The sequence below is a fragment of the Daphnia pulex genome, chromosome 10 (assembly GCF_021134715.1).
Source record: "Daphnia pulex isolate KAP4 chromosome 10, ASM2113471v1".
Lineage (NCBI taxonomy): Eukaryota > Metazoa > Arthropoda > Branchiopoda > Diplostraca > Daphniidae > Daphnia > Daphnia pulex.
In genome coordinates, this window is record NC_060026.1 from 14,204,022 (window position 1) to 14,226,914 (window position 22,893).

The 22,893-nt window shown below is 38.1% G+C and overlaps 5 protein-coding genes and 2 long non-coding RNA genes across 20 annotated transcripts; 3 read left to right on the plus strand and 4 right to left on the minus strand.

The window, feature by feature from the left end:
* Positions 1-26: 26 nt before the first annotated feature.
* On the minus strand, positions 27-2,239 carry LOC124203825 (astacin-like). 4 transcript variants are annotated; one of them, XM_046600698.1, is made up of 9 exons: positions 2,041-2,239; positions 1,737-1,869; positions 1,534-1,609; positions 1,221-1,370; positions 973-1,093; positions 718-905; positions 518-586; positions 311-420; positions 27-240 (listed from the first exon to the last, which is right to left on the minus strand). In XM_046600698.1, exons 2-9 carry the CDS (start codon positions 1,863-1,865, stop codon positions 193-195), a joined length of 891 nt encoding a protein of 296 aa, XP_046456654.1. In that variant the 5' UTR covers positions 1,866-1,869; positions 2,041-2,239; the 3' UTR covers positions 27-192. The 4 variants fall into 4 exon arrangements, with proteins under 4 accessions (XP_046456654.1, XP_046456652.1, XP_046456655.1 ...); XM_046600696.1 differs by having other exon boundaries at positions 1,737-1,880; positions 2,041-2,199; XM_046600699.1 differs by having other exon boundaries at positions 1,737-1,873; positions 2,043-2,163.
* Positions 2,240-3,037: 798 nt separating this feature from the next.
* Positions 3,038-5,668, plus strand: LOC124203809 (cell wall protein DAN4-like). The gene is made up of 8 exons (XM_046600669.1): positions 3,038-3,177; positions 3,303-3,357; positions 3,450-3,529; positions 3,663-3,748; positions 3,935-4,067; positions 4,194-5,016; positions 5,080-5,216; positions 5,282-5,668. The coding sequence occupies exons 1-8, from the start codon at positions 3,160-3,162 to the stop codon at positions 5,432-5,434; spliced, it is 1,485 nt and encodes a 494-aa protein (XP_046456625.1). The 5' UTR covers positions 3,038-3,159; the 3' UTR covers positions 5,435-5,668.
* A 2,248-nt stretch (positions 5,669-7,916) lies between these two features.
* On the minus strand, positions 7,917-10,254 carry LOC124203801. Its single transcript, XM_046600655.1, has 7 exons — positions 10,047-10,254; positions 9,864-9,947; positions 9,485-9,806; positions 9,261-9,415; positions 8,987-9,191; positions 8,674-8,925; positions 7,917-8,608 (listed from the first exon to the last, which is right to left on the minus strand). The coding sequence occupies exons 1-7, from the start codon at positions 10,173-10,175 to the stop codon at positions 8,115-8,117; spliced, it is 1,641 nt and encodes a 546-aa protein (XP_046456611.1). The 5' UTR covers positions 10,176-10,254; the 3' UTR covers positions 7,917-8,114.
* A 26-nt stretch (positions 10,255-10,280) lies between these two features.
* LOC124203845 lies at positions 10,281-15,365 on the plus strand. 11 transcript variants are annotated; one of them, XR_006878645.1, is made up of 13 exons: positions 10,912-11,312; positions 11,554-11,603; positions 11,685-11,904; positions 11,982-12,058; positions 12,191-12,346; positions 12,428-12,551; positions 12,632-12,842; positions 12,926-13,088; positions 13,391-13,487; positions 13,549-13,649; positions 14,130-14,209; positions 14,276-14,396; positions 14,807-15,365. It is a non-coding gene; the product is annotated as an uncharacterized LOC124203845 (long non-coding RNA). The 11 variants fall into 11 exon arrangements; XR_006878637.1 differs by adding an exon at positions 10,281-10,905 and having other exon boundaries at positions 11,068-11,904; XR_006878638.1 differs by adding an exon at positions 10,282-10,905 and having other exon boundaries at positions 11,120-11,904.
* Positions 15,366-16,793: 1,428 nt separating this feature from the next.
* LOC124203880 lies at positions 16,794-18,535 on the minus strand. The gene is made up of 4 exons (XR_006878661.1): positions 18,442-18,535; positions 17,992-18,368; positions 16,919-17,009; positions 16,794-16,853 (listed from the first exon to the last, which is right to left on the minus strand). It is a non-coding gene; the product is annotated as an uncharacterized LOC124203880 (long non-coding RNA).
* A 413-nt stretch (positions 18,536-18,948) lies between these two features.
* On the minus strand, positions 18,949-21,580 carry LOC124203871 (collagen alpha-5(IV) chain-like). The gene is made up of 6 exons (XM_046600754.1): positions 21,449-21,580; positions 19,914-20,254; positions 19,743-19,847; positions 19,570-19,668; positions 19,366-19,482; positions 18,949-19,252 (listed from the first exon to the last, which is right to left on the minus strand). The coding sequence occupies exons 2-6, from the start codon at positions 20,128-20,130 to the stop codon at positions 19,116-19,118; spliced, it is 675 nt and encodes a 224-aa protein (XP_046456710.1). The 5' UTR covers positions 20,131-20,254; positions 21,449-21,580; the 3' UTR covers positions 18,949-19,115.
* LOC124203857 (alpha-(1,3)-fucosyltransferase C-like) lies at positions 20,941-22,657 on the plus strand. The gene is made up of 3 exons (XM_046600727.1): positions 20,941-21,377; positions 21,443-22,077; positions 22,155-22,657. The coding sequence occupies exons 1-3, from the start codon at positions 21,087-21,089 to the stop codon at positions 22,495-22,497; spliced, it is 1,269 nt and encodes a 422-aa protein (XP_046456683.1). The 5' UTR covers positions 20,941-21,086; the 3' UTR covers positions 22,498-22,657.
* Positions 22,658-22,893: the final 236 nt, after the last annotated feature.

Below are 22,893 nucleotides of genomic sequence, written 5' to 3' on the forward strand. Positions count from 1 at the left end.
ACATGTTTAAAGTCACCGACAATGTGTTTTCATGCCAAACAAACTGCTGTATTAAAACATGTGCAAATCAATCACCAAGTAAGCAAACAACTGTTTTACAGATGTGTTTTGGGGCTTACGTATAAGACGGGGTACATAATAAAAAGAGAAATAAAATCGACGCAAAGTTATTATTCTCACGTGAAACTATATCTAACCGGATGCGGAACAATACAATGCGTTCAGTTTTTGGAGGTCCAGCTACAATAAAAGATTTGTGAAAACATGTTCGTAATCATGTAATCAATTTCATATCTAAAATCATACGTACCGAACTAAATCCTGCTCTTTGCCCCAAGGTTGGGTTCCCAATTTTGGGAGTGATGGTTGCAATGGTGGTGTCAGTAGCAAAAGAAAATTTGTTGTAATGCATTACAGAACCTGATGACAAAAATTTATAAGCACTTTAATGCTGTATTTTTCAAGTCAGCCTTCCCCTGTTATAGTTCCAACAATTGTTTAAAAATTAATTATTTACCGTAGTCATAAGCAAGTCCTAGAGTAGTAACCTGCGAAGTAGACTTGATGTCGAAATTGTGCGCGTATTCTGTAATATTCATTCAAAAAAATTAACAAAAGATTAAAAATACAAGCATTAATTGAAGGCATTAAAGAATTTCAAAAAGGGTTTTTTTTCAAAAATTCCCTTTGGACAATTTAAATAAGACTTGCACTTACGAGTCTGAATATTGGCAAAGTTAATCGTCACGTAGGTGTCACGATCGGGGCGTGTGTGTTCATGGTAGAATCCAAGGGCGTGCATTAGTTCGTGCATGACTACCCCTGGTGCCCAACTAGCGATGCAACCATCATCGAGACTTACATCCTGAGCGCCAATGTTGATCATGCCGACGTAACTCCAGCAACTTAGTAGTTTTACAATATGTGGCCAGAATAAGTAAATAAAACAATTACATTTACAAAGTATTTTACCCTCCTCCACTTTTGAAGATTCTTATGTAATTTTTTTCACAGGTTCGAGGAACGAAACGGATGCACGTATTGTTGTGATACGTACTCATGCCGAATGCGATGATTGTACGCTGGTCAGGTGCTTTTTATGGGAAAAACGTTAACAACGATCACCATAAAATGCAGACAAAAGTAAGGTTAGGTTATTGAACAATTAGTTTTCAAATGAACGAAAAAGTTTAGATAATCGAAATCTCTGAAATACGTACTAAAGTCAGCTGAGATTTCATAAGGAACAATTGCACTCGGCCAACGGTAGCTACTGCTCAAGATAGCATTTTTGTCCCCAAAAAGCTTAATGTCACCTTCGTGGAGCGTAGGGTCTTGTTTGTCCCACGGAATGAACTCGTCCCTTATTTCTACAGATTTGCAGAATGAGTCAAGTTATATTTTTATTTATTAAGAGAAAAAGAGCGAGGGATTCGTGATCGAACCTTTTATGAGTAGCATAGACATAATAAGCAGTAAAATAAGTAGCGAATGAAATGAATTGTGGAAATCCTGTATTTAATTACTTGTTACCTTTTCCTATCTTGGAAAAATCTCCTTTCAATAGTTCTGCAGTCAGAGGCTTCCCAGCTACAAAATTTGCGCTGCTCTATATTTGTTTTTCACATAACAAATATAGAATAATTTTTTTTATTTGATTAAATTAGAAGTTTTGATGATTATTAAAAAAATAATAATAATAGTAATAGTTCCATTCAATATGATGTCATTTGTACCCGCTCATAAGGCCTGTTCTCATTTATAGGGTTAACCGCATACTTGATGACGGGCGATGCTGTGACTGATCCAATCCAAAAACATGCCACCCCGGAAATGGCTAGAATCATCGACAAGGTATTCGTCATTTTCCTGTAAAATACCTTTTAGCCCATTACTATTACATGTTAGTTTGATATACAGATATTATTAAATTCAATGAAATGTTGCTAGTCTCAAAAATATTAGAGAAATTTTCCATGTCTTTATTTATTTCTTCTTATTATTATTTAACAGAGAAAGGAATCGGGCTCCGATACTTACGTTGTGACTCGATCAGGCTAATAGTGATAACTTCTTTTAGCAAGACTCAAGAGACTTCACGACATGAGGTGATTGACGGTTTCCGAGCTGCTTACTTATAGGTCCACGTCTCTTTAGCTGTGTTCGAGAGAAAGGTGAACTGGCAAGTTATCCACAGGGATGATGTGGATACAGCTGGTGTTTACATCTGGTTCATCATTTTATTTGCCACTTGTCCAAGGTAATTTATTTCTTTTCACCCGGTACTAATTCACGTTATCGCTGAAATGTGTTAGATTTATTACTAGTTTAGTTATAGTTACATAGAAAACATGTTGCCACTCACACTCACCCACACACACACAAATGTAACTGGAAAAACAAGCTATGATAAAGTTTTATGTGCAAAAGTTTATGGACATCTGGTACTATTCCTTCGTCGGTTTGGGTGGGCTTGAAACAGCTACAGCCAGTAGTCTCAAACATAATTTCGTTTTGAATTATTACAATTTTGATGAATAGCATGCATGTGCGATGCGCACTTGTGTTATTCTACACATTATTCAGTTATACATGCATCCGCAGTAAAATGAAAATGCTAAGCGTAGAAGTATAGGCTATAACATGTAACTGAATGTCTGAATGGTTGCATTAAAATTACGGGCATTACTTTTATTTCATAGGTTACTATATCAAAATGTCTCCGAAAACTATAATTTTTATTTGAGGAGCATCGGGTCGTATAAAAAATTCACAGCGAATAACATGTTGGATGCACTTAAATGTTGTGGACAGAACATTGTTAAATGTTTATTAGCCAAACATTCTAGCTGTTGGTTTAAGCCAAATATGCTGCTAGCCAGTTGAATGATGGTTTGTTACGGAAAGGCTACAACCAATGAAATGGAAAGTTTACCTTAAGCCCCACCTCTGGGGCACTGCTCTATAGGGGTTGTTCGTCGTAAAGAACCCCAGTTTAAGATATGCACGTTTTTAGCTTAGGCTATATTCCCTTGAGTGTGGCTCACCCTAGAGATAAAAAGGCCGCGTTAATCGACGTGGTCATCAGTTGATTGCCGGCTCGTCTCTCTACTTTGCCATTTTCTCCTAGTTGGCTCTCACGATATTTCGCCCCCTGCAATGCATCTCTCTTATTGGGTTAGCCTAATTCGAAAATTTAGAAGTCATTCAGTCAATTCACATTAAATAATTGAATACATTTTTCTAACGTTTTTTAACTACATTTTTGATAATCTCTTTTTCTTTTGAATATTTAATTATAGGTTATAGCCCTCTTTTGCTTCCTTAGTGGTTTCGAATCCCAGCCACTCAACGAATGTATGAATATTTTTCCTTTTACATTAACATATTGTCTTTTGAAGGTTAAAATTATCAGACAATTCACATTAATTGATTAATTCTTTCTTTAGTGGCAGACTTTGTGGCTAATGCTTATCCTAACAAAATCGTCAATGGAGTTCCAGCTGCGTCCGGAGACTTTCCTTATATGGTAAAACCAAAATTGATCATTTAAAGAACTCTTTTCATTCTTCTCCAAACGAAATACTTTCTTTCATACCAATAATTCAAATAATTTAGAAATGTTCATCTTAAATATTTCAAATTCTTGTTTCTTTCCGTAGTCTGTCTTGTACTTGAACGGCTATTTATGTGGAGGAACTTTAATTGGACCTTCCCAAGTCTTGACTGCAGCTCATTGTTTATACGAGTAAGATCATGATTACACTGAAATTAATTTATTTTTAATTTATGAAATTATAGAAGAACCGATCAAGAGTCGCTTCCTGAAACTATTTCATGTTTTTACTATATAGAGCTAATTGAAATTGTCCATTTAATTTCTTTTCTAATTAAAATAAGCAGGACTAATATATTGTTTGAATTTTGGGGTTAGTCACACTCAAGCAGAAGTCAGCAATTTCGTTGTTGTGTTAAATACGCTTGCGATTGACGGAAGCACTACAGGAGCTGTCATAAGAGGAGTAAAGAAGTTTATCATCCACGAAAACTACAATCCAAATACCTTGGTAATTTTTATACCAATATAATAAGATTAACTTAAAGTAATGCAAATTTTTCTTGAAAAATCATCTCTAAATGATACCTTTCTATTAACTAATGTGTATCTGTTTAACGTGCAATAATCTAAACAGGATAACGACGTGGCCATGTTGATCTTAAGTTCAACAGTTACAAATTTGCCGTTCGCTACTCTTCCAACAGATGCATCTACAAATGCAACTACCCTTATGCCCACAACTACCAAAACCACGACAAAACCAACTACTAAAACCACAACCACGAAAACCACGACAACGAAAACCACAACCAAACCAACCACTAAAACCACAACAACCAAAACAACAACAAAACCAACAACTAGAACCACAACAACAAGAACCACAACCAAACCAACCACTAAAACCACAACAACCAAAACAACAACAAAACCAACAACAAGAACCACAACAAAACCAACCACTAAAACCACAACAACAAGAACCACAACCAAACCAACCACTAAAACCACAACAACAAAAACCACAACAAAACCAACCACTAAAACAACAACAACCAAAACAACAACAAAACCAACAACTAAAACCACTACAACTAAAACAACTACAACTAAACCAACTACTACAACTAAAACAACTACAACTAAATCAACTACAACTAAACCAATTACTACAACGAAATCAACGATTACAACAACAAAACCAACATCAGCCCAATCAACTACAAATCAACCGAACACAACTCAGACATCATGCTCGTGCACTTGCCCAGAAGAGCCTCCGACCACACCAGCAAGTCCATCAACGGCAAACCCATTGTGCGATTCATTCAGCGCAGACTCGGTGTCTGATTTAGTACCCCTGAGCGATTTGTTCAATGGCAGAGTTGATAATCGAGCTTTCAGTACTTATGCGAATAGCCCAGCCGTGATTGCTGGATGGGGAACGACTTCTTCAGGTTAGTAGTCATGCATGTCTGTATATTTTCGAGTAATGCCTTAACAAATAACTAAATTAAAAGGAGGAAGCATTTCATATGCATTGCTGAAAGCTGACGTCGTGGTAAAAGACAACACCTTCTGCACCAGTCAATATGGTTCATCTTTCATCGGCGCTGATATGATGTGTGCCTCAGCACCGGGCACAGACACTTGCCAGGTTGGTATCTACCAATTTGCTCATTTTTCTTAGCCATTTTAATGCAATTTTATCGTCGGTTGTAGGGTGACAGTGGCGGTCCCCTTTTCGTGAACGGTGTTCAAGTCGGTATTACAAGCTGGGGTAACGGCTGTGCTGATCCTAATTATGCTGGTATATACACGAGAGTCACCACCTACCTGGGATGGATTGCGACTACAAAGGCCGCCAACCCGTAAAAAGGATGAAATAGTGGTACGTAATCAACGTCAGCCGTCATCCGAGAACCGCACCAAAATCAGACAGCAAATTACCTTTTTTTTGTGTTAAATTGGCCACATCAAATGTGACCCAACTAATTTTTACCATCAAATTATACCGTAATGCATGTATTTTGTGTTTTTTTTTTGTGTTGAGTGTCTTTACATCATGCATAGGATGGGGCATAATAAAATTCTTTATTGAGCAAGTAATAATTAAGTTTTAGATTGATGGATTAAAAAATAGTTGAATGGTAATACGGCACTAAATATCACTAACTATTGCTTATGTAATGTCGATGTTGATGAGGCGTCCGCCATAGTTCCGACATGAAGTACAGGTTCCGATGTCTTCCGGGGTTATGGGGTTGTTGGTCGATCCTGTAATGTAACCTGCACGATTCTGCATGTTCCTTTTTTATTTTTACTTACTTTCTACACTCGAGCCATCTAGTGCCAAGTCAAGCAACTACAACCCCGCACAATCACATTTCCCCGTGCTCATCAAAGTTCGTCTGCACTCGCAGTGCCAGTGCCGAGTTATTGCTTGTTAAGCCACACGCAACGCAAATGTTAATGAGGCTGCCATCAGCATATTGTAGAAAAGTTTCAATCATTGTTCGATTATTATGAGCATTTATCAAATGAGTCAGTTCTTTGACGCAAAAGTTTTCTTTTGTTTCTCGATTGCCCAACCTGTGTTACCCACGAGTGACGCGTTCCCTATAAAGTGGTGTAAACAAAGAAATAAAATCAAGGATATGTTTCAAACAGTCCACGTGCAAGAAATGAGCATGGTTTATTTCGCTTGTATTGAATTTGCCTGCAAATGAACAATAAATAAGTGCAACAAGAAAATGTTGTTCTGTGCGTTGGTCAAAATCACCCCAACACCAATGCAACAGCAACAAGCTAAGCTTTTCGGTCAAGTATGGTGGTGCTGTTGAAGTGACCTCAGCTCGTGAAGAATCCAGCTGTATAACAAGATGTAAAACAAGTACTTGATGGAGTGAGCTCAAAGTCTCAAACATTCAGTGTCAGCAACACAACACCTATCTACGTGAACTGTCAGACACAGCATTTGCCTATAAATAAGAAGAATTCCAATCTCCAGTCTAAATGGGGATTGGCATGGATTACAGTTTCTCATCTGCAAGAAAACCCAGTGGTAAAAAAACTTCAATGTTGGTTTAAGAAAGTGCATAATTGTCGAAAGGCAACCCAGTTTTCCATTTTGATTCCATTATAACTTTGGCATCGCCCCTTCCCGGTTCTCACAAATGTTCGTCTGCAGTGCAAATCAAAACTGAAACTCGTTAGATTTCGTCAAGTTAGGAAATAGTTAGGTTACAAAGTCTGCCAACAACTCAGTTCACAGTGTTGACGGTCAAAGTTGAAACCATTTATTTGTTGGATTCTAGTGAGATTGTGGAGATTGAAGTCGACGTAATCAGAGGATATAAATCACATTTGATCCCTCAAGAGACCGTGAATAAACGACCCTGGCACTGGACAAGATGCAGAAAATTCCACTCACCTGAGCCAACACCACGAAAGTCATCAAAATGGAGGCAAAAGGTAAGAACTTTTTGTACCTGTCGCGTAATTTCAATTGCGATTTTTTGACTGATAACGTGCCATATTGGAATGATTGATTTGCACGACATGATTGAAATGAAATGGTCTTTCATTTCTTGTTTTCTAATTACCGTTTTTCACAGCGAACGAATAAATGGCGCGCCATTTCGTGCGGTTGTGGCGGGTAAAATTTTGGAAATTGAAACCGAAAAAGTGAAACGCAATTACCAAAGATAAACGAGATACGTAGACACTAAAACAGTTTCGTTCTCGTGTTGATTTGATTTAATTTGAGCTGCGATAAGAAAACAAGGAAACATTTTTAAAATCTGGCAATCAAAATTGATTTTTAACTTGTCCCGTCCACATTTTTACAGTTAGAAACTTGAAAATTTGTTTTTGCATTCAAAATGTTTATTTCTATCCACAGTCAAATTTTCGTCACGAAATTCCCACCCCCTAACGAATTGGAGTCGATCGAATTTCCTCCCCTATTCTTTTCCTATCCTGCTTCCATGAGAAGGAAATAATTAAATTGGAAGATTGTGAAAAGCTTCCTTAAAGATAAACGAAATGCGTAGGCGTGTTGTTTTCGTGTTTATTTAAGCGAAATTTAAAAATTTTTATATCTGGCAATCAAAATTAGTTTTTCAAGTCCCCTGCCCTTGATTTTAGAGATGGACACGCTAATTTTTGTGGACGATTGCAGAACTGAAAATCTGAATTCACCAGTAAAAGAATTTTTCAAAAATTTCAATCCGTTAAGTGAATTCTGTGAATTAAACGCGAATGAATTTTCTCCCTTTTCAAGGCTTCCCGTTTTTTTTTGAAAATCTGGCAATCAAAATCGGTTTTTCGTTTGTAACGTCTAGAGTTTTGCAAATAGAATTTTGAAACTTGGCTTGTGTATTTAGTAAGTGTAATAACATCCACAGTCAAAATTTTCGTACAGAAATTCCTACCCCTTAATGAATTAGAATCGATTGAATTATTTCCCCCTAAAATTCCCTTCCCCAAAACTTCTTGTCGAAATTAAACAAAAATGGTCGAAAATGTTTCTTGTTGCCAATGAAGTTGAACCTCAAAGGGACGCCACAATTTCCTCCTCCAACAGGAAACCTGTGAAATGGGTGTAGTGGTAACTGTCGTCAAACAAATGCGAGGATGAACCACCAGAATAAGAAAACGTCACCCAGACTTGATCGTCTTTTTTCAAGTTCAGCGTCGACTGGATTGTCACCGGACTCTCTTGATCAATGATGCCGTCATGTTTATGAACATGACTCGACCCGATTAGAAACCCGTTCAAATAAAGACGAGAATAAAAATCAACAGTAGATGACCCAAGACCCGCATCTCCCTCAAGACGCGCATCTCCCGCGAAAGAGAAAAAATAAATTCCCGGTCGCGGGGCCATGAATTTCCCCGACGTCAAATCCATGGCATTTCCCTCGTTCACCCGCACCAAATCGAATTTAATCGGAGTGTTTACTGTGGAAAACGAAGTACTTCTCTGGACGTAGAAATGGACAGGCGCCGATTTAACGTCGACATATCCAATCCATTTCTGGAAACCTTTTCATCAATTATAGAATTGGATAATTGCAACTAAATAATTCGTGAGAATCTAAAAAATTTACCCGCATCGTCCGGTAGTTTAGTGAAATCGCAGTAAACGGATTCCATTTTCGCCGATCCCATGACGGAATAAAAGCCGTTCAGGGTGTGGCCAATCAACCACAAATCTTGGCACGACTTTGGCAGTCCAGTTAAAGTCACTAATCCGGTGCACACGAGTCGGCCAAGGGTGTGGACGCCGGATGAAGTTTCCAGTTGAGTTCGTCCGAAATTCAAACGAGTGACGGGCAGAACATTTTTGTCGGTAATGACACCTGCAAACAAAATTAATTTTATTCATTTTAATTATGTACAAACGTGGGAACCGTAACACACCGTCGTCGACTAATTGAAGTGGTACAAGAGCATCGCAATTGCATTTCGCCGCAGGATCGACGCAATTTGCATCAATTCCGCACTGGCAGGTGTGAACTCCGTCCGTGTTACTTCCGGCCCAAAAGTATTGCGCATTTCCTTCTCTGTCGTTCCACCAGGAATAGGCGACGCCATTTGACTCGAATGGGGCATAGTTGCAGTCGTACTAATAATATAATTAAGAATTCAAAAATAAGAAAAGAATATCAATTAAACTGATGAAACTAAAACTGACTCTAATCGACTGATGGCATTCAGTGGATAATTCCATCAAAGCTTTTATTTGTCCCATTGACGAATTGTAGTTGATGGAGCGTGAATAACACCCGGCATCGGCGCAGTGTCCCACATTTAAAGAAGATTCACCATCGTGTAGAATTGAGGTCGATCCTGTTTTTATGGAAAGATAATGAATCACATCATATTTTTCTTTAATAATTGGAAATGTAACTATTTCACCTGATATCATATCGCAGTAAACGTAAATTGGGTTATCGCCGACACCTTGTCCGTCCGGATCGATCCAATGCATTCCGGATGAAAGTGAAGGATCGGCCGCACGAAGTTCTCTGCATGTTCTTGGGATTCCGCTCCTTCCAGTTGATCGAATTGAAATTTCTTTATTAACTGGAAATAATTTTGAATCAGTGGAAACCGGAAGTTCAGCCGGTTCCAACAGGGAAGTTAATCTTCTTTCTTGATCCTGAATTTTGACTTCCAGTTGGACATTTTTGGCCTCTAATTGAGTTACTTTCAATGCCAAATCTTGTCTTAGTTCATTCTGTCATAGAAAAAAAAAGTGTTTACCCATAGTGAAACTCTGAATAAGTAGACTTACATTTAGTTCGAGTTGCGCCTCCAATTGTGTCATTTTTCCCTGCTGTTCAATCGCTGTTGATTCAAAGAGTTGTTTCATTTGAATCTATTAGCAATAAATGGAATAACATTAACATAAGACATCAAAAATTGAATCAGAGTGTTGACAACATCGCGTGAAAAAGAAATGTTGATAAATTCTTACATAATTTTCCTTCAGTTGTAGGAATTCTTCCTCCAAGGAAAAGGCAGCGCCAGTCGAACTCGTCGTCCAGCAGATGAAAACCAACAGCAAAACAACTTGGGTGAGTGAAATTACAGAAAAATGCGCCATTCTTTTATTTTATTCGGAATTGGTTATAATGAGACTGTGTTTTCCAACTGGACGTGCGTTTCAATTTATACAGTTGAAGCCTTTGTTGCATGTAACTGAAAGGTTACACTTGATAAATTTAGGTAAACAGGTCTTTGTGTTTATATAATCTCTGCAAATAAGAAGATAAGTTTACGATTAGAATTTTGAATGTCATGGTACAATAGTATTATTTGTTTTGTACGTGGCTATGGACAATCTACCATTTACTGAAGCAGAGATTACCTTGCGGACATGGTCAAACAGGGAAAAGGAAAAAAAAGTTGATATCAATTATTGACTCAAATTGATTGTATTTATCACCAGCGTTTTTTACGTTTTATAAACTCGTCGTACCATTTTGATTGGTATTAAAGTTGCAACTTAAACCATTTCCTCCTCTTTTTCGATCCTTTGGCAGCAAAGAATCCGCTCAGTTTATGTCCCGTTCGCTGTAGATCCTTTTCATCTGATATTTTCGCCAATGTTTTTTACATTCTGCGTGTAAAAAAAGAAAGTTAACTACCAGGCGCATCTATCTCGCATAGACCTAAGTTGCGGGATCAAGTATTTTTTAAATCAATTTTTAATCAGATATGTTTTGACATAATTCATCATTTTTTGTTTGGCACCAATTTTCCAATTGACACCCGAATCGCCAATGAAATTTATAATTTTCTGGGGCTCTTCCTCCGCCTCGCAGTGCCATCACGTAATTTCCTTTTTTTTTTAACTTGTTGTTTTCACATTTTTACAGGTAGAAAATTCAAAGTGGGTCCGTGAATTCGAAAAGTGCCCCTATTTATAAGTTGTGCTAACAGAGAATGTATGAGAACTCAGTTATCAATTTAATCATTTTTCAATTCTTGTATAGATTTTGCCAGTAAGACCAATAATGATGTACATCTGTTTGTCCATCCAAGTAGAAATGCAACTTGCAGACACCATCAACGAGCTTCTGTCTATGGAATCCCATCGAGAGTCATCAAACAAACATCGCATGAAGCTCATAGTTGTGCATGTCTCTCTTGCTGCACTCTTTCTTCCGGATGGATCAGATGACCTTAAATGGGACGTCTATTGTTTCATGAGCGGAGAGGATGACGCTATGCCGAACCTGTAAGTCGATCTTGATCAACACCTTTTTATTTTCCTCAATTCTTCCGTGGTCTTGCAAGGATACCAACGATTCACGTTGCTAAAACCGGCCAATTGATTCTCCTCGAGGGGTTATGAGATACTGACTACTGAGCTTAGAAAATGCGTGTCGAGAAAAACGAAAACCTGTGTCCCCCTACGTACCCAACGTTGGCCAGATCTGGCCAACAATCAATTTTTAGCTTTTTCGATCCTTTGACAGAAAAGAGTCCGCTCAGTTTATTTCCCATTCGCTGCAGATCGTCGCACGAGGTTGGCAATCGACCAATGTCAACTAATTCACTCGTTCGGGCTGTGGAAAAATTATTATCATTACGGAATTGTTTATTGCAGACGACATTCAACTCTCCATGGCCACCTCCTAACGCCGACTGTGGCCAGTTGGTTCCAAGTGAAGAACAACACACTAACACAGTCTCTATCTGGCTTTGAAAATTCCCTTCAGATATTGTTGTATTGTTAATTAAATCAAAATTAAAAAAAAAATTACTTCAGTTTTACAGGCTGATTCCACTAACCAACCTCAAAGAGTTGCTGCTTGATGGCATTACAGGTAACATTTAATTTCCACATTGTTTCAGACTTTCAGCAAATGAAGCAAAGAAATTCAATAAAAGAAACTTCCATTAGCCATTCATTCTTTTGGTGTTGGAGCCTTCAAAAATGAAAAAAATTATACATTCCTCAATGTGACTTAAAATTGCCTGGTAGGTGTGAAAACAACAAACCAAAACTTAGATGCTGGTCTTGTCATGATGTTCTGATATGTCCTTGGCGGCTTCGTTCGAACAACGAAAAATGGACACGTTAACAAGCAATTTCGTACCCATTTATCTTAGTACGGATTTGACTTAAACTCGTCGTCACTTAAACTGAGCTGAGAAAACTGGACCGACAGTATCCCAAGACAGAGATTCTCAACGAGTTTTGAGCCGTTTCATCCAAGGAATGGAAAAGCAGATTGAAGATTCCAGCTGGAGATCTTTTAACAGTAGGTGAGCCTGGAAAAAAGCATAAATTCATATATTCTAATGGACGTTCATAGAAATTTCTCAGACTGTTTCTGTTATTCCCAGCCGTTCGCGAGAGAACAGTACAGATTCCAGGATTTCTGTGTTCTCCTCCAAGAATTAAAGACTCGGAGGATTACATCATCTCCAGCCAGATAATGTGACTGCTTAGGACCGCGAGCGTGAAGAGGTAAATAGGAAATTTATTGGGTGTATTAAGTTTGTCTGAAATTGCATACACCGGTATCAAGGGTGGTAACATTTTTGTAGAGAAATTCCTACCCGTTAAATTACACCTTAATAAAGGGAACTACAATTTCCTTCTCCATCGTGCATCCAGTGAATTGAGTGTAGTGGCATTGATTGACACACGTAAATAATAGTAATACTTAAAGGACAGGATCGGCCCTAGACGAAGTTTACACACCCGATCCTCCTCCAACACACAGAACAACTATTGTGATTCGATCGTACTTTCTCGGTAAATAATTGGATATGCATAATATTATAAGATTCTTTTTACTTGTGATAAATTTCCCGTTCATTTCCCGTTTAAACTTATAGGATCAGCAGTACCCGGGGTTTCGAAAGTCGGCTGGCGGTTGGATGGGGCAATGTCCCCCTCCAATCGAAAGCAAAGATAGTCGTTCCGCTCATGCGTTCATCTGGGACACAGAAGAGGACATCTGGCGGCCAGATTTATCTTCAGTTGTTGGGGGCAGGCTAGGTAGCCGTTTAGCCCCTACCTTCTTCTTGGTTCTTTTTCAAATTTCAGTTGAAGCGTGGCTTCGAGAGTAAGGGATGCCACTATCCTTCGATTGGGGTTTCGATTCGATGTTAGCTGTATATTTGTTGGCCGATTGATTGTTTAGAATTTGTGAATTGTGATGTCTAACAGTTGGATCGGGTTGGCGGACGGTGGGTGCTTGCAACTATTTTGGTAATCTTGGTATACTATTCTTGGTGTAATAGAAGATTCGATTTCACGTGGAGTTACCCGAGTGTTAAATTTCATTTTTTTATTCATAGACGAATCTTGAAGCTTAAGATTTTGAAACCATGCTGTCCACCACGTCGTCTACGTCCAGAACATGAGTAACATTTTACATGTTCAATGTTCTGAAAGGTAAAATTGTTGATTAAACTGATGAAATTTAGGATAATGAGATTTTTTTGTTTGATTGCAGGCACCTTCAATACCAGGAACTTCAGCCTTCCAATTGTGCTGTCCTCATCTCATTTACCTTGTCTGTGAACGTCAACATGTACCCTAATTGAAGGCAAGAAGGTGACAATCTTTTCAAATTTTAACATTCAAATTTTAAAAATTAAAATATGTTTAGTTGGAAGTAAAGCGTTAGAAGTTTTCAGGGAAAGCTTTGTCACTATTGTTTAGTTTTAACATTTTGGGATTTCATCAAGTAAACTCTTTGTCTGTCTCTGTCCTTCTATCATAGGTATTTAGTTACGGGTTGTGTAAGGGAAATTGGTTGGAAAAGCCAGATGGATACTGAAAGAGTATCATTTCCCTGTCGAGTACTCCAAAGTTTGATGAATTTGTAATTAAATCTCAAACGAGTCTTCAAGTTTAAATTTTTTTTTCGTTAAAAGGGAACAGATAATGTTGCTGTAAAGTATTTTGGTCTCTATTTGAAGCAATATAATGTAGGTATAATATGTGTTCTTGGTATAATTGATTCGATTAAATTCTATTGCATGTGCAGTGAAAGTGGCCTGAAAGTGTTTAAATTTAAATTTTTATTTGTAGACGAATTTTGATGCTGAAAGACTTGGAAACCATGCTGTCGACCATGTCGGGAAGCTGAGTAACATTCTGCTTTTACAATGGTAAAATTAACAATTAAACTGATTGAAATACATGTGGATCATAACATTTGTAATGTATGATTGCAGGCACCTCTTAATAAAAGGAACTTAAGCCATCCAATCTAGGGCTTCCATAAAATCGTGCAGGCTGCTTGGAAGTTGCATTTACTTTTGTTGTGAACATCATGAACACATACATAATTTGAAGGTGACAATCTTATCCAGTTATAGATTTTACAATTGAAATGTGATTAAGCTTTTCATACATTGGTTAGTTTTTACATTTTGGGATTTCGTCAAGTCAACAGCTATTTTCTTCAGGGTCGTGTTCTGTTATGGATTATTTAAAGGGGAGTTTGTTGTATGCAAGAAAAGCAGATTCTGAAAGAAGTTTTGTTTATTTGTTCTACTGTAGAGTATCCTTTAAAGTTTAAATGAATTTGTATTTAAATCTTAAATGAGTCATCTAGTTTCATGTAAATTTGTTAATTCAATTTTCCACAATAGGTATAAGATAATGTTGCCAAATAATATTTGAAGTGATGTGTAGCATATATTTTTTTAAATTTCATATAGCATTTCCAATGATGCTGAAGATTAATTTTACTTCGGTTATAGGTTCATGTTTACGTATCAGTGGTGTTGCTGTCCAATGTGGCGTGTTGTTGCAGCCTATGGTGGTGAAAGATATCTGCATCAAGTTGCTGTTCCTTGTGCATCTAAGGTGCTGCTTTTGTGCTACAGAAGTGACATCCAATATTGTGTTTAATTGCTATTTGTGTCTTCGCAGTTTACCTTTATATATTGAGAAGGAAAAAAAAGTAATACGGGGAGGTTTATGTCAAATAAATAATAAACATGTCCAGGATGGGGGAATGAAGAGGAAGTTGGGGTGGGGTATTTGGTTATGATTTACTAAAAGAAGTAAGGTATATTTTTAATGAATATGCTGTACTTGGTGATAAAATCTGTTGTTAACCTTTACCTTCCTGTCAACCTATACTTTCCACTTACACATCTACTCCTCAAACTCCATAAGCACCAACATCAAATCCCACATCCACTCACATCCATTCCTAAAACCCCACAATCTCTAACAACAAATTTACACAATTGTTGTGTATCAATAATCATATTTTATATTTAAATAAATAAAGTGCCATTGTATTTAAATCTTGTTTATTACATTTAGTCTGGAACACATGCAAAATAAACAATTCATTAAACAGAGCGTCCGGTTCAAGACAATTTTTTTTGTGCGAGGCTTTTTAGAAAGCAATCCGCCACCCAATTTGACAAAAAGTGATAGTTTGTTTTCACGGAAATTGCAACGGACGGTTGAAAATTTTCTGGTTAAAAAATCTCATGGAGAAATTAGCATGTAGTCTACTGGTGCAAATTGCTATTTTTTAAGCATGATAATTTTGGTGATGTGTTAAAAGCTATTGTAGCTAAAAAATTGAACTAATTCGCTTTTTCTGAATATTTTGGTTTTAGATCATTTTGTTGTTTTTAGATTTTCTTGTGATCTCTCTTCAATGAAAAAGTGAATTAGTTCAATTTTTTAGCTACAATAGCTTTTAACACATCACCATAATTAATCATGCTTAAAAAATAGCAATTTGCACCAGTAGACTAGATGCTAATTTCTACATGAGATTGTTGAACTAGAAATTTTTCAACCGTCTGACGCAATTTCCGTGAAAACAAACTATCACTTTTTGTCAAATTGGGTGGCGGATTGCTTGCTAAAACTCGCACATGCAGTGTCGGCGTAGATCCAGGGAGATTACCTGGAAATGGAAGAGGAGAGAAGAGTTCGAGGCAAGTTTTACTGGGGAGCGATTAGTCACTACTAGGCTTCCGGGTTAGACTCATGACCCTCAGATCATGCGCCTTCCAAGTCCCCGTTCGACCAGAGCCCTCCCCTCCTCCTGGTTTCACAGCGGGTGAGTGACCACCGGCGGGCGTTGGTTAGTGGTTAGTTAGGGAAACGGGGCCACAGAAAAGAAGGGAGCCCAGATTATGCACTTGTAAGTCTAACAACTACACAATTTATCAATCTTGAATTACAGCATTCTCTTGTCGGTTTTCAGCAATGGATGAAGTTCACGAAGGAGTTACCCTGTAAGCAGAATGAACATTATTTGGATGACAGTAATATTCAAACAAGGTTGTACGTTGTAGCAACAGAAAGCAATACCTCCAATCAAGAGGGCCTGTGTAAGGAAGTAAAGCGAGATATTCAAAGGTAGCAGCCAACAGGTTAGCAAACAAGGAATCTTATTGAATGTCTAGTCCTTGTCCTTTTTCTTGAAAGGACATGACTTCTCATAAAGTCTGTCATGCCAATTTAGAAACCTGTAAATGCAAAAAAAATAAGTCACCTTGTTTATAATTTGTGTCATCAATGTGCTTGACGTCTATGATCTAAAAGAATTCTTATCAGTGCACTGGAAATGTCCTCTAAAACATTTGATAGAGTGCAGACTTTTAAATACATATTAGATTGCAATGAAGAAAGTTCAGTGACATGACAAGTGAACTTACACATGAAAACACCAATCAGTTATTCAAGGTTCTCTAGAAGATGGAATGAGAGATTGTCTGTGCTGGGGTTGGTGATATAGCAAGTCCAATACAACAAGAAAAATTATGATGAATTCTAATAAAAGATGAGAAGAATACATTTGTCAGCAATACTGTAATAAAGCTAGTGTTGGTTGTTACCTGATATCATTTCGATGGGACATTCAGTAGAATACAATGATTTTGAACAAAATAGTCGGTAGTAGGCTGCACAACCCTTTCACGTTTCCTCCTGTAAGTTTATAAGAAACGTTTAGGTTATCCAATATATTCACGGAATAGAACACATCACGGACAAGTTGCATACGAAATCACTCGAATTTACCAATGAATTCATTCGTAATTTTCGAAGAAAAGATAGCTCAACTTTTGACAGCAAACCGCAATAAGCCCATAACATAATGACACAATCACCACGCCATCTATTTGACGTCTCAAAACTCCGTATTTGAAGGACTAGTCTTAAGATACTTACAACACTTGAAAAGCGCATTTTTGTTTGCTAAAACCTAGCAATCAATCTAGAGAAATGTTCAGAGAACAAAGCTCACTTATTAGTTTAATGCACATTTTCCGGAAGTATACCGGAAGTAGGCGATAGCGCCTTAACCATTGAGATGTTGTCAAATTAAACCAGATATTCGTGATCTCCATGAAATTTGGGGTCGATTAGATGTGATTTAAACAAAATCCAAAATTTGGCCAAAATCGAGAATTTTCCTGAACTATAGTTCAGGAAAATTCTCGAAACCGGAAGTACGCGTACGTACAAAAAAAAACATGAACTTTACCACAAATTTAACGAGGATCAGGAATATGTGATTCTTTTATGCGTCGAATGAATATTTATTGAACTACTGACTGAAATGAGAAAACCGGAAGTAAAAAAAAAAACACATTATCAAAAATCTAACATGTGAGCTTTGTTGGTGGAATAGTTATCGTCAGTTTTCACTAAAAATTTCCACACAACAGCTGCCGATAAATGTTCAAAGAGATTTGCAAAGTATCTGAAAGACTGAAACTGACTGTTTTGACAGCTGAAAATGATCGAAAACTCGAAAAGCCATCTAGCGTTAGAAAAAAAGGTCTAAGTAATACTTCGTTTGAGCGCAAGAAGGGTAATTTTGAAATTATTAGACAGACACAGAGTTTAAAGCAAGAAGATAAGTAGATACTCTATAAAAATATGTCAACTTTCGTCTTTCGGGTACCTGAGCATAATCCCGTGATGAGTGACTACAGGTGCGGATGAAGATGGTGGTTACTAAGGTGAGTACTCACGGGCGATTACTCGTCAGTGAAGTACAACAAGATGTGTAGCAGCAAAAGAAGCAGTGAAGCTAGATGAGTGTGTTTCACGAAGATAAGAATGGAGCAGAATGTTGGTGGATGTCACTCTTCTGTCATGGACAAAGGTCAGCATTGGCTCAAGGACCACACAAATCCAATAAAGAGACTGCTTTATAGTAGAGTTGTAGTAGTAGTAGTTAGTAGTTGAAAAACTGCTTAGCTAAACGGACTTCGAAAACTTTTGCTGATGACTGCTGTCTGTTGGTCATAGGAGGGAACAGGGAAGTTGCAGTATAATCTAGAGTTTCAAGTAGAAACAATAGTATAAATATAAAAACCATGCAGGCACTAGAATTAGTGAAGAAACTTACGTTTAATATGGCGTTAAATTTATTCCAAAATACTAAGAAAATTACGAAGAAACATAAAGAAAACAGAATAACTTTCGACAAGAAAATAGTGTTTTGTGACAGAAAAATAGTGCGATGTCAGCGACATCTAACCGGATTTAAAGTGACCGTTTTGCCAATTTTCTTTTATAGTCAGTACAAGCTTTCAGCTCAAAATCCAATCATTCACATTTTAGATTGTACGCCGCAAATAATTAACAAAAAAAAAATATATTTCCGGTCTATCGTTTTCTGAAAGAGTGAAGAACACATTGACACATGTCCAGATGTCCTAATTGTCCTTTAATTAGAGGAAACCTGCATCGTGTTTCGAACGACTCACTCACTCAGGACACCAAGACAAAGCGTCATCGACTAATGCAATATTTTTTTTCTCATAGTTCCAAGTACACAATTTTCACATCTGGGCTCCGTTCATTTGTGTTGCCTTGTTTAAACTACAAAAAATGTAATGAAGCAGGCCTTAACTGAAGTTAAAATCATTTATTTAGCTGAACCGAAACATACGGACTTAAACTGTTTAATGATGAGTAAATGATAATAAATAACAATAGATATATACCCAGCACCGCATACAGTGACTATTACTACCATTTTGGGAAACCAACAAATACTCAATTAAGTAGGGAATCTCTTTAACGCCCTGTTAAAGATCTAGCAGCCGTAGCCTTTGTCGAGGGCACTGTTGTTGTGTACACGTAGCAATCGCATGGCTCTCCTTTAGGACCTGGAGGACCTGGAGGACCTGGGTATCCCATAACTCCTTTCTCGCCTATAGACAGTAATGAGTAAACAATAATAAATAAATAATAACAGACTTCCGAAGTTTACGCCGTATGCAACAACCAGAAAATTAAAAATTTCATGCGGATCAGTTGGTATTACCTGGTGTGCCAGGAGTTCCTGGATATCCGGTATCTCCTTTTTCTCCTTTATAACCTGTCATTCCATCGGATCCCTTTGGGCCTGGAGGTCCACCTTTTCCTTTATATCCTGGTGGGCCTATAAAACCAAACAGTTAATTTATTGTAAAACAATCTATAGGGAACTTAGCCACGCAATTGTTGGCAAACGAGATTGATAAGTCACCTTGTATACCAGGAGGTCCAGGTGGACCTGCAGGTCCTTTGACAATCGGCTTCTTATCGTGCGGTTTTGTCCCGTGGGACCAATCGAACCAATGCGCCCCTATTTTTTTACAGTGAGAAATACCATAGTTAAATTAATACAACTGCACAATATTAGGTAAATATCAGACCTACCAGGCTTCATATGATGAAAAAATCTTGGAGAATTTGAAAATGGATCCAAATCACTGCCCGACGTTGGCAATGGATACGAAATTTTCGGGACTGCATCGATGAAATCTTAAAAAAGAAAAATTGTTTTAGTTTAACAAACAATTAGTTCAAGTATGAAATGAGTGTCCTTACCATTCTGCTGAGCTCTGCGGTTTTGGATTTCGACAGGCTGCATCGGACGATAACACTGGAAGAATGGATTAGGGAATTCCGGACATCCTGTATCGGAAGCAACAGGATTCAGCAGGAATTGGTCGTACTGGCCGATGCTTAAATCGACAAAAAAAGCGAGAACAAAACAACCGCTCAGCAGGAAAGAAGGAGACATTTTACCAGTTGACTCTTCCATGTAACCGAACTGAGCCCTTGTTTTATACTCGAGCCCTCTGTAATGGACGGATGCAGCGACATCCAAGTAGAAGTACTCTTTTTTTAGAGATGTAATCGCTCAGTATTCCAGCATCTGTCAATTTCTAAAAAAAAAATAGTCGATTTTATTCGCCGTGTTTTAAAAATAGTATTCAAGTGGTCGATTGCATGGTTTCGATTGTTTGTTTCCTACTTCTTCCTCCTACCCATCTTTTACACGGGAATATCTGTATAAGATAAGGTGAGCACTGAGCTTGACGTGACGACGATGTTGGTGTTTCTTTGAATGGATTGTATACAGTACTTTGGAGACCAGGGCAGACTATTGTTCTAACTGTTTATCTGTCGCACACTGCAAGATTTCGCAACTGCTGGAACCAAAATAGTCCCTAATGTCAAGGTTGCAATCGATTAGCAGTAGATCATAGTCTTGTTAGTCTATAAACAATTCTAAACGCACTTGTTTTGAAATCGAAAAAAAAAGCTATATTCGGATACAAGACGTGGAAGATGGTCAAGAGATTTCCTGCCGGAGGGCTCACCAGCACATCACAAGCGATTGATTATTTCCTCGTTCACTGGAATTCTAATACAAAGTTCAATTGTTCAAATCCGAAGGGAATTGTCACCTGTGCAGTGTGGTTGTACAATTGCACAACAGTGACATAAAAATCTAGAGCTTGACAAGTCGACGAAAGTAATTAAAGCCATATGCAAAGCTGCGAACGAACAAATCGTAATGTAGTGCACGAGGCGTGGCCTATCAAGCCACAGTTGTGTACACATCCACGTCCTTAAAGGCACATATTTACTGAGCAGTATTAGACTCGACGTAATCACGCAATCTCACCTAATCACTGGGACAAAACAATTCAGTTCTACTTGTCATTGTTTCGTGATTGAACCTATCTTGATCTGGGGAGCGGCTCGTTCAACATGAACACTTGTTCAACTTACTTCGGTCCAGTACGTCGTTGGAGGCAGAAAATATCGAACGCAAATTTATCACGTCTACTTCAATATTTGCTTTTGACGGGGTTTGGGCTTTTAATCGGACAATCCTGTTGGCAATATTTAAAAATCAAGGCAACTACAGGAACGCGGTCTTTGAACCGACCGTCGCTGATGAACTACACTCACGAACGCTACGAACTGATGGGAAAATATGACCAGGAAAGTCTTTCCCAAATCGACCCACCATTCAAGCGAATTCTGTTCTGGAACGAGGTATTAGACTATTAGAAGCAGTACGTAGATTCACGCGGTTACGATAGCAAATGATTGATTTTTAGGCTTACGGAAGCAAAGATTACAATGTCGGAATTGGTCGCCATGCCTTGCGGAAACGGGGGTGTCCCGTGTGGCAGTGCGAAACGTCGGACAACCGCAACGATGTCCAGGACTACGACGCCGTTGTCTTTCACCTCCGCAGTTGGAGCCGGAACGACTTGCCGCAACATCGGTCGCCCCATCAGCGCTACGTTGCCTGGATTATGGAATCTGCAGCGTGGCGTGAATACATGGTGGACAATAGTCCCATGGTTAATTTCTTCAACTGGACGTTTTCATACCGTTGGGACTCTGATATCGTCAGTCCTTACGGTTACGTCAAACCGGTTCATGGACGCGTACCTCTTCATCCTAATGAGAAACAAATGAAAGAGTATTTATCCAATTCAAAAGTCGATTACGCGAATGGGAAAACGAAAATGGCAGCTTGGTTTGTCTCCAACTGCCTGTCGAAAAGTAAAAGAAACGAGATGGTTAACGAGCTGCAAAAGCACATGCAAATTGACGTTTACGGGAACTGTGGAACGATGACCTGCCCGAGGAACATAGAAGACGAATGCCGAGAAATGGCAGCCAAAAATTACAAATTTTACATGGCCCTGGAAAATTCCCTGTGTCAGGACTACGTCACTGAAAAGTATCAATCGAAATTTTACATTTGCACGTTGAAACATGAGAAAATAATTAATTATTTATTCTAAACGAATATCAAAGGTTTTTCGCCATGATGAAATACCCGATCATTCCCATCGTTTACGGCGTTCACGACCACTACGATAGGATTGCACCGACGCATTCCTTCATCAACGCGGCCAAATTTGAATCTATGAAACAGCTGGCCGACTACCTCATTCTACTCGACAAGAACGACACGCTATACAACGAATATTTCTGGTGGAAACCTCATTTTAAAGTGTGTGACTTTAACGATGACATAAACAAAAGCATGTGTCATTTGTGCGCCTCTCTCCACAACACGACGTCACCGCCTAAAATCTACGCAAACATGACCGACTGGTGGGAAAACCAATCCTACTGCCAAACACCCAAATTCTGAAACATTGTACAGCAAAACAAACTAAAAAAACTGTTTGGGGAGAAAAACCTCCACAAACGTTTGTTATCTCTGTTTTATCTGTCCATACATGTATGAGCCCAAGCAGTGTGGTTTATCTCAATCAGTTTCAAAATATGCCAAACCACACAAGAATAAACAAAGAAAGAATAGACAAGGAAGTGTATAGATATTTCGTGGTTAACGGGGAATATCCCGAATTTAAAATAACAAATCTATTTTTGCATCAGACGTTCTAATTATTTCAAAATCGACTATTAAAAAAGGAGCGTTTAGCTTATTTGGGCAATCGAAATACCGATAGGCAACAACCTCTCGCGTGGCAACGACTCGATTTTTAAGGGAAAGGATTTATTTTTTCCAAAGTAGTCAACGCAA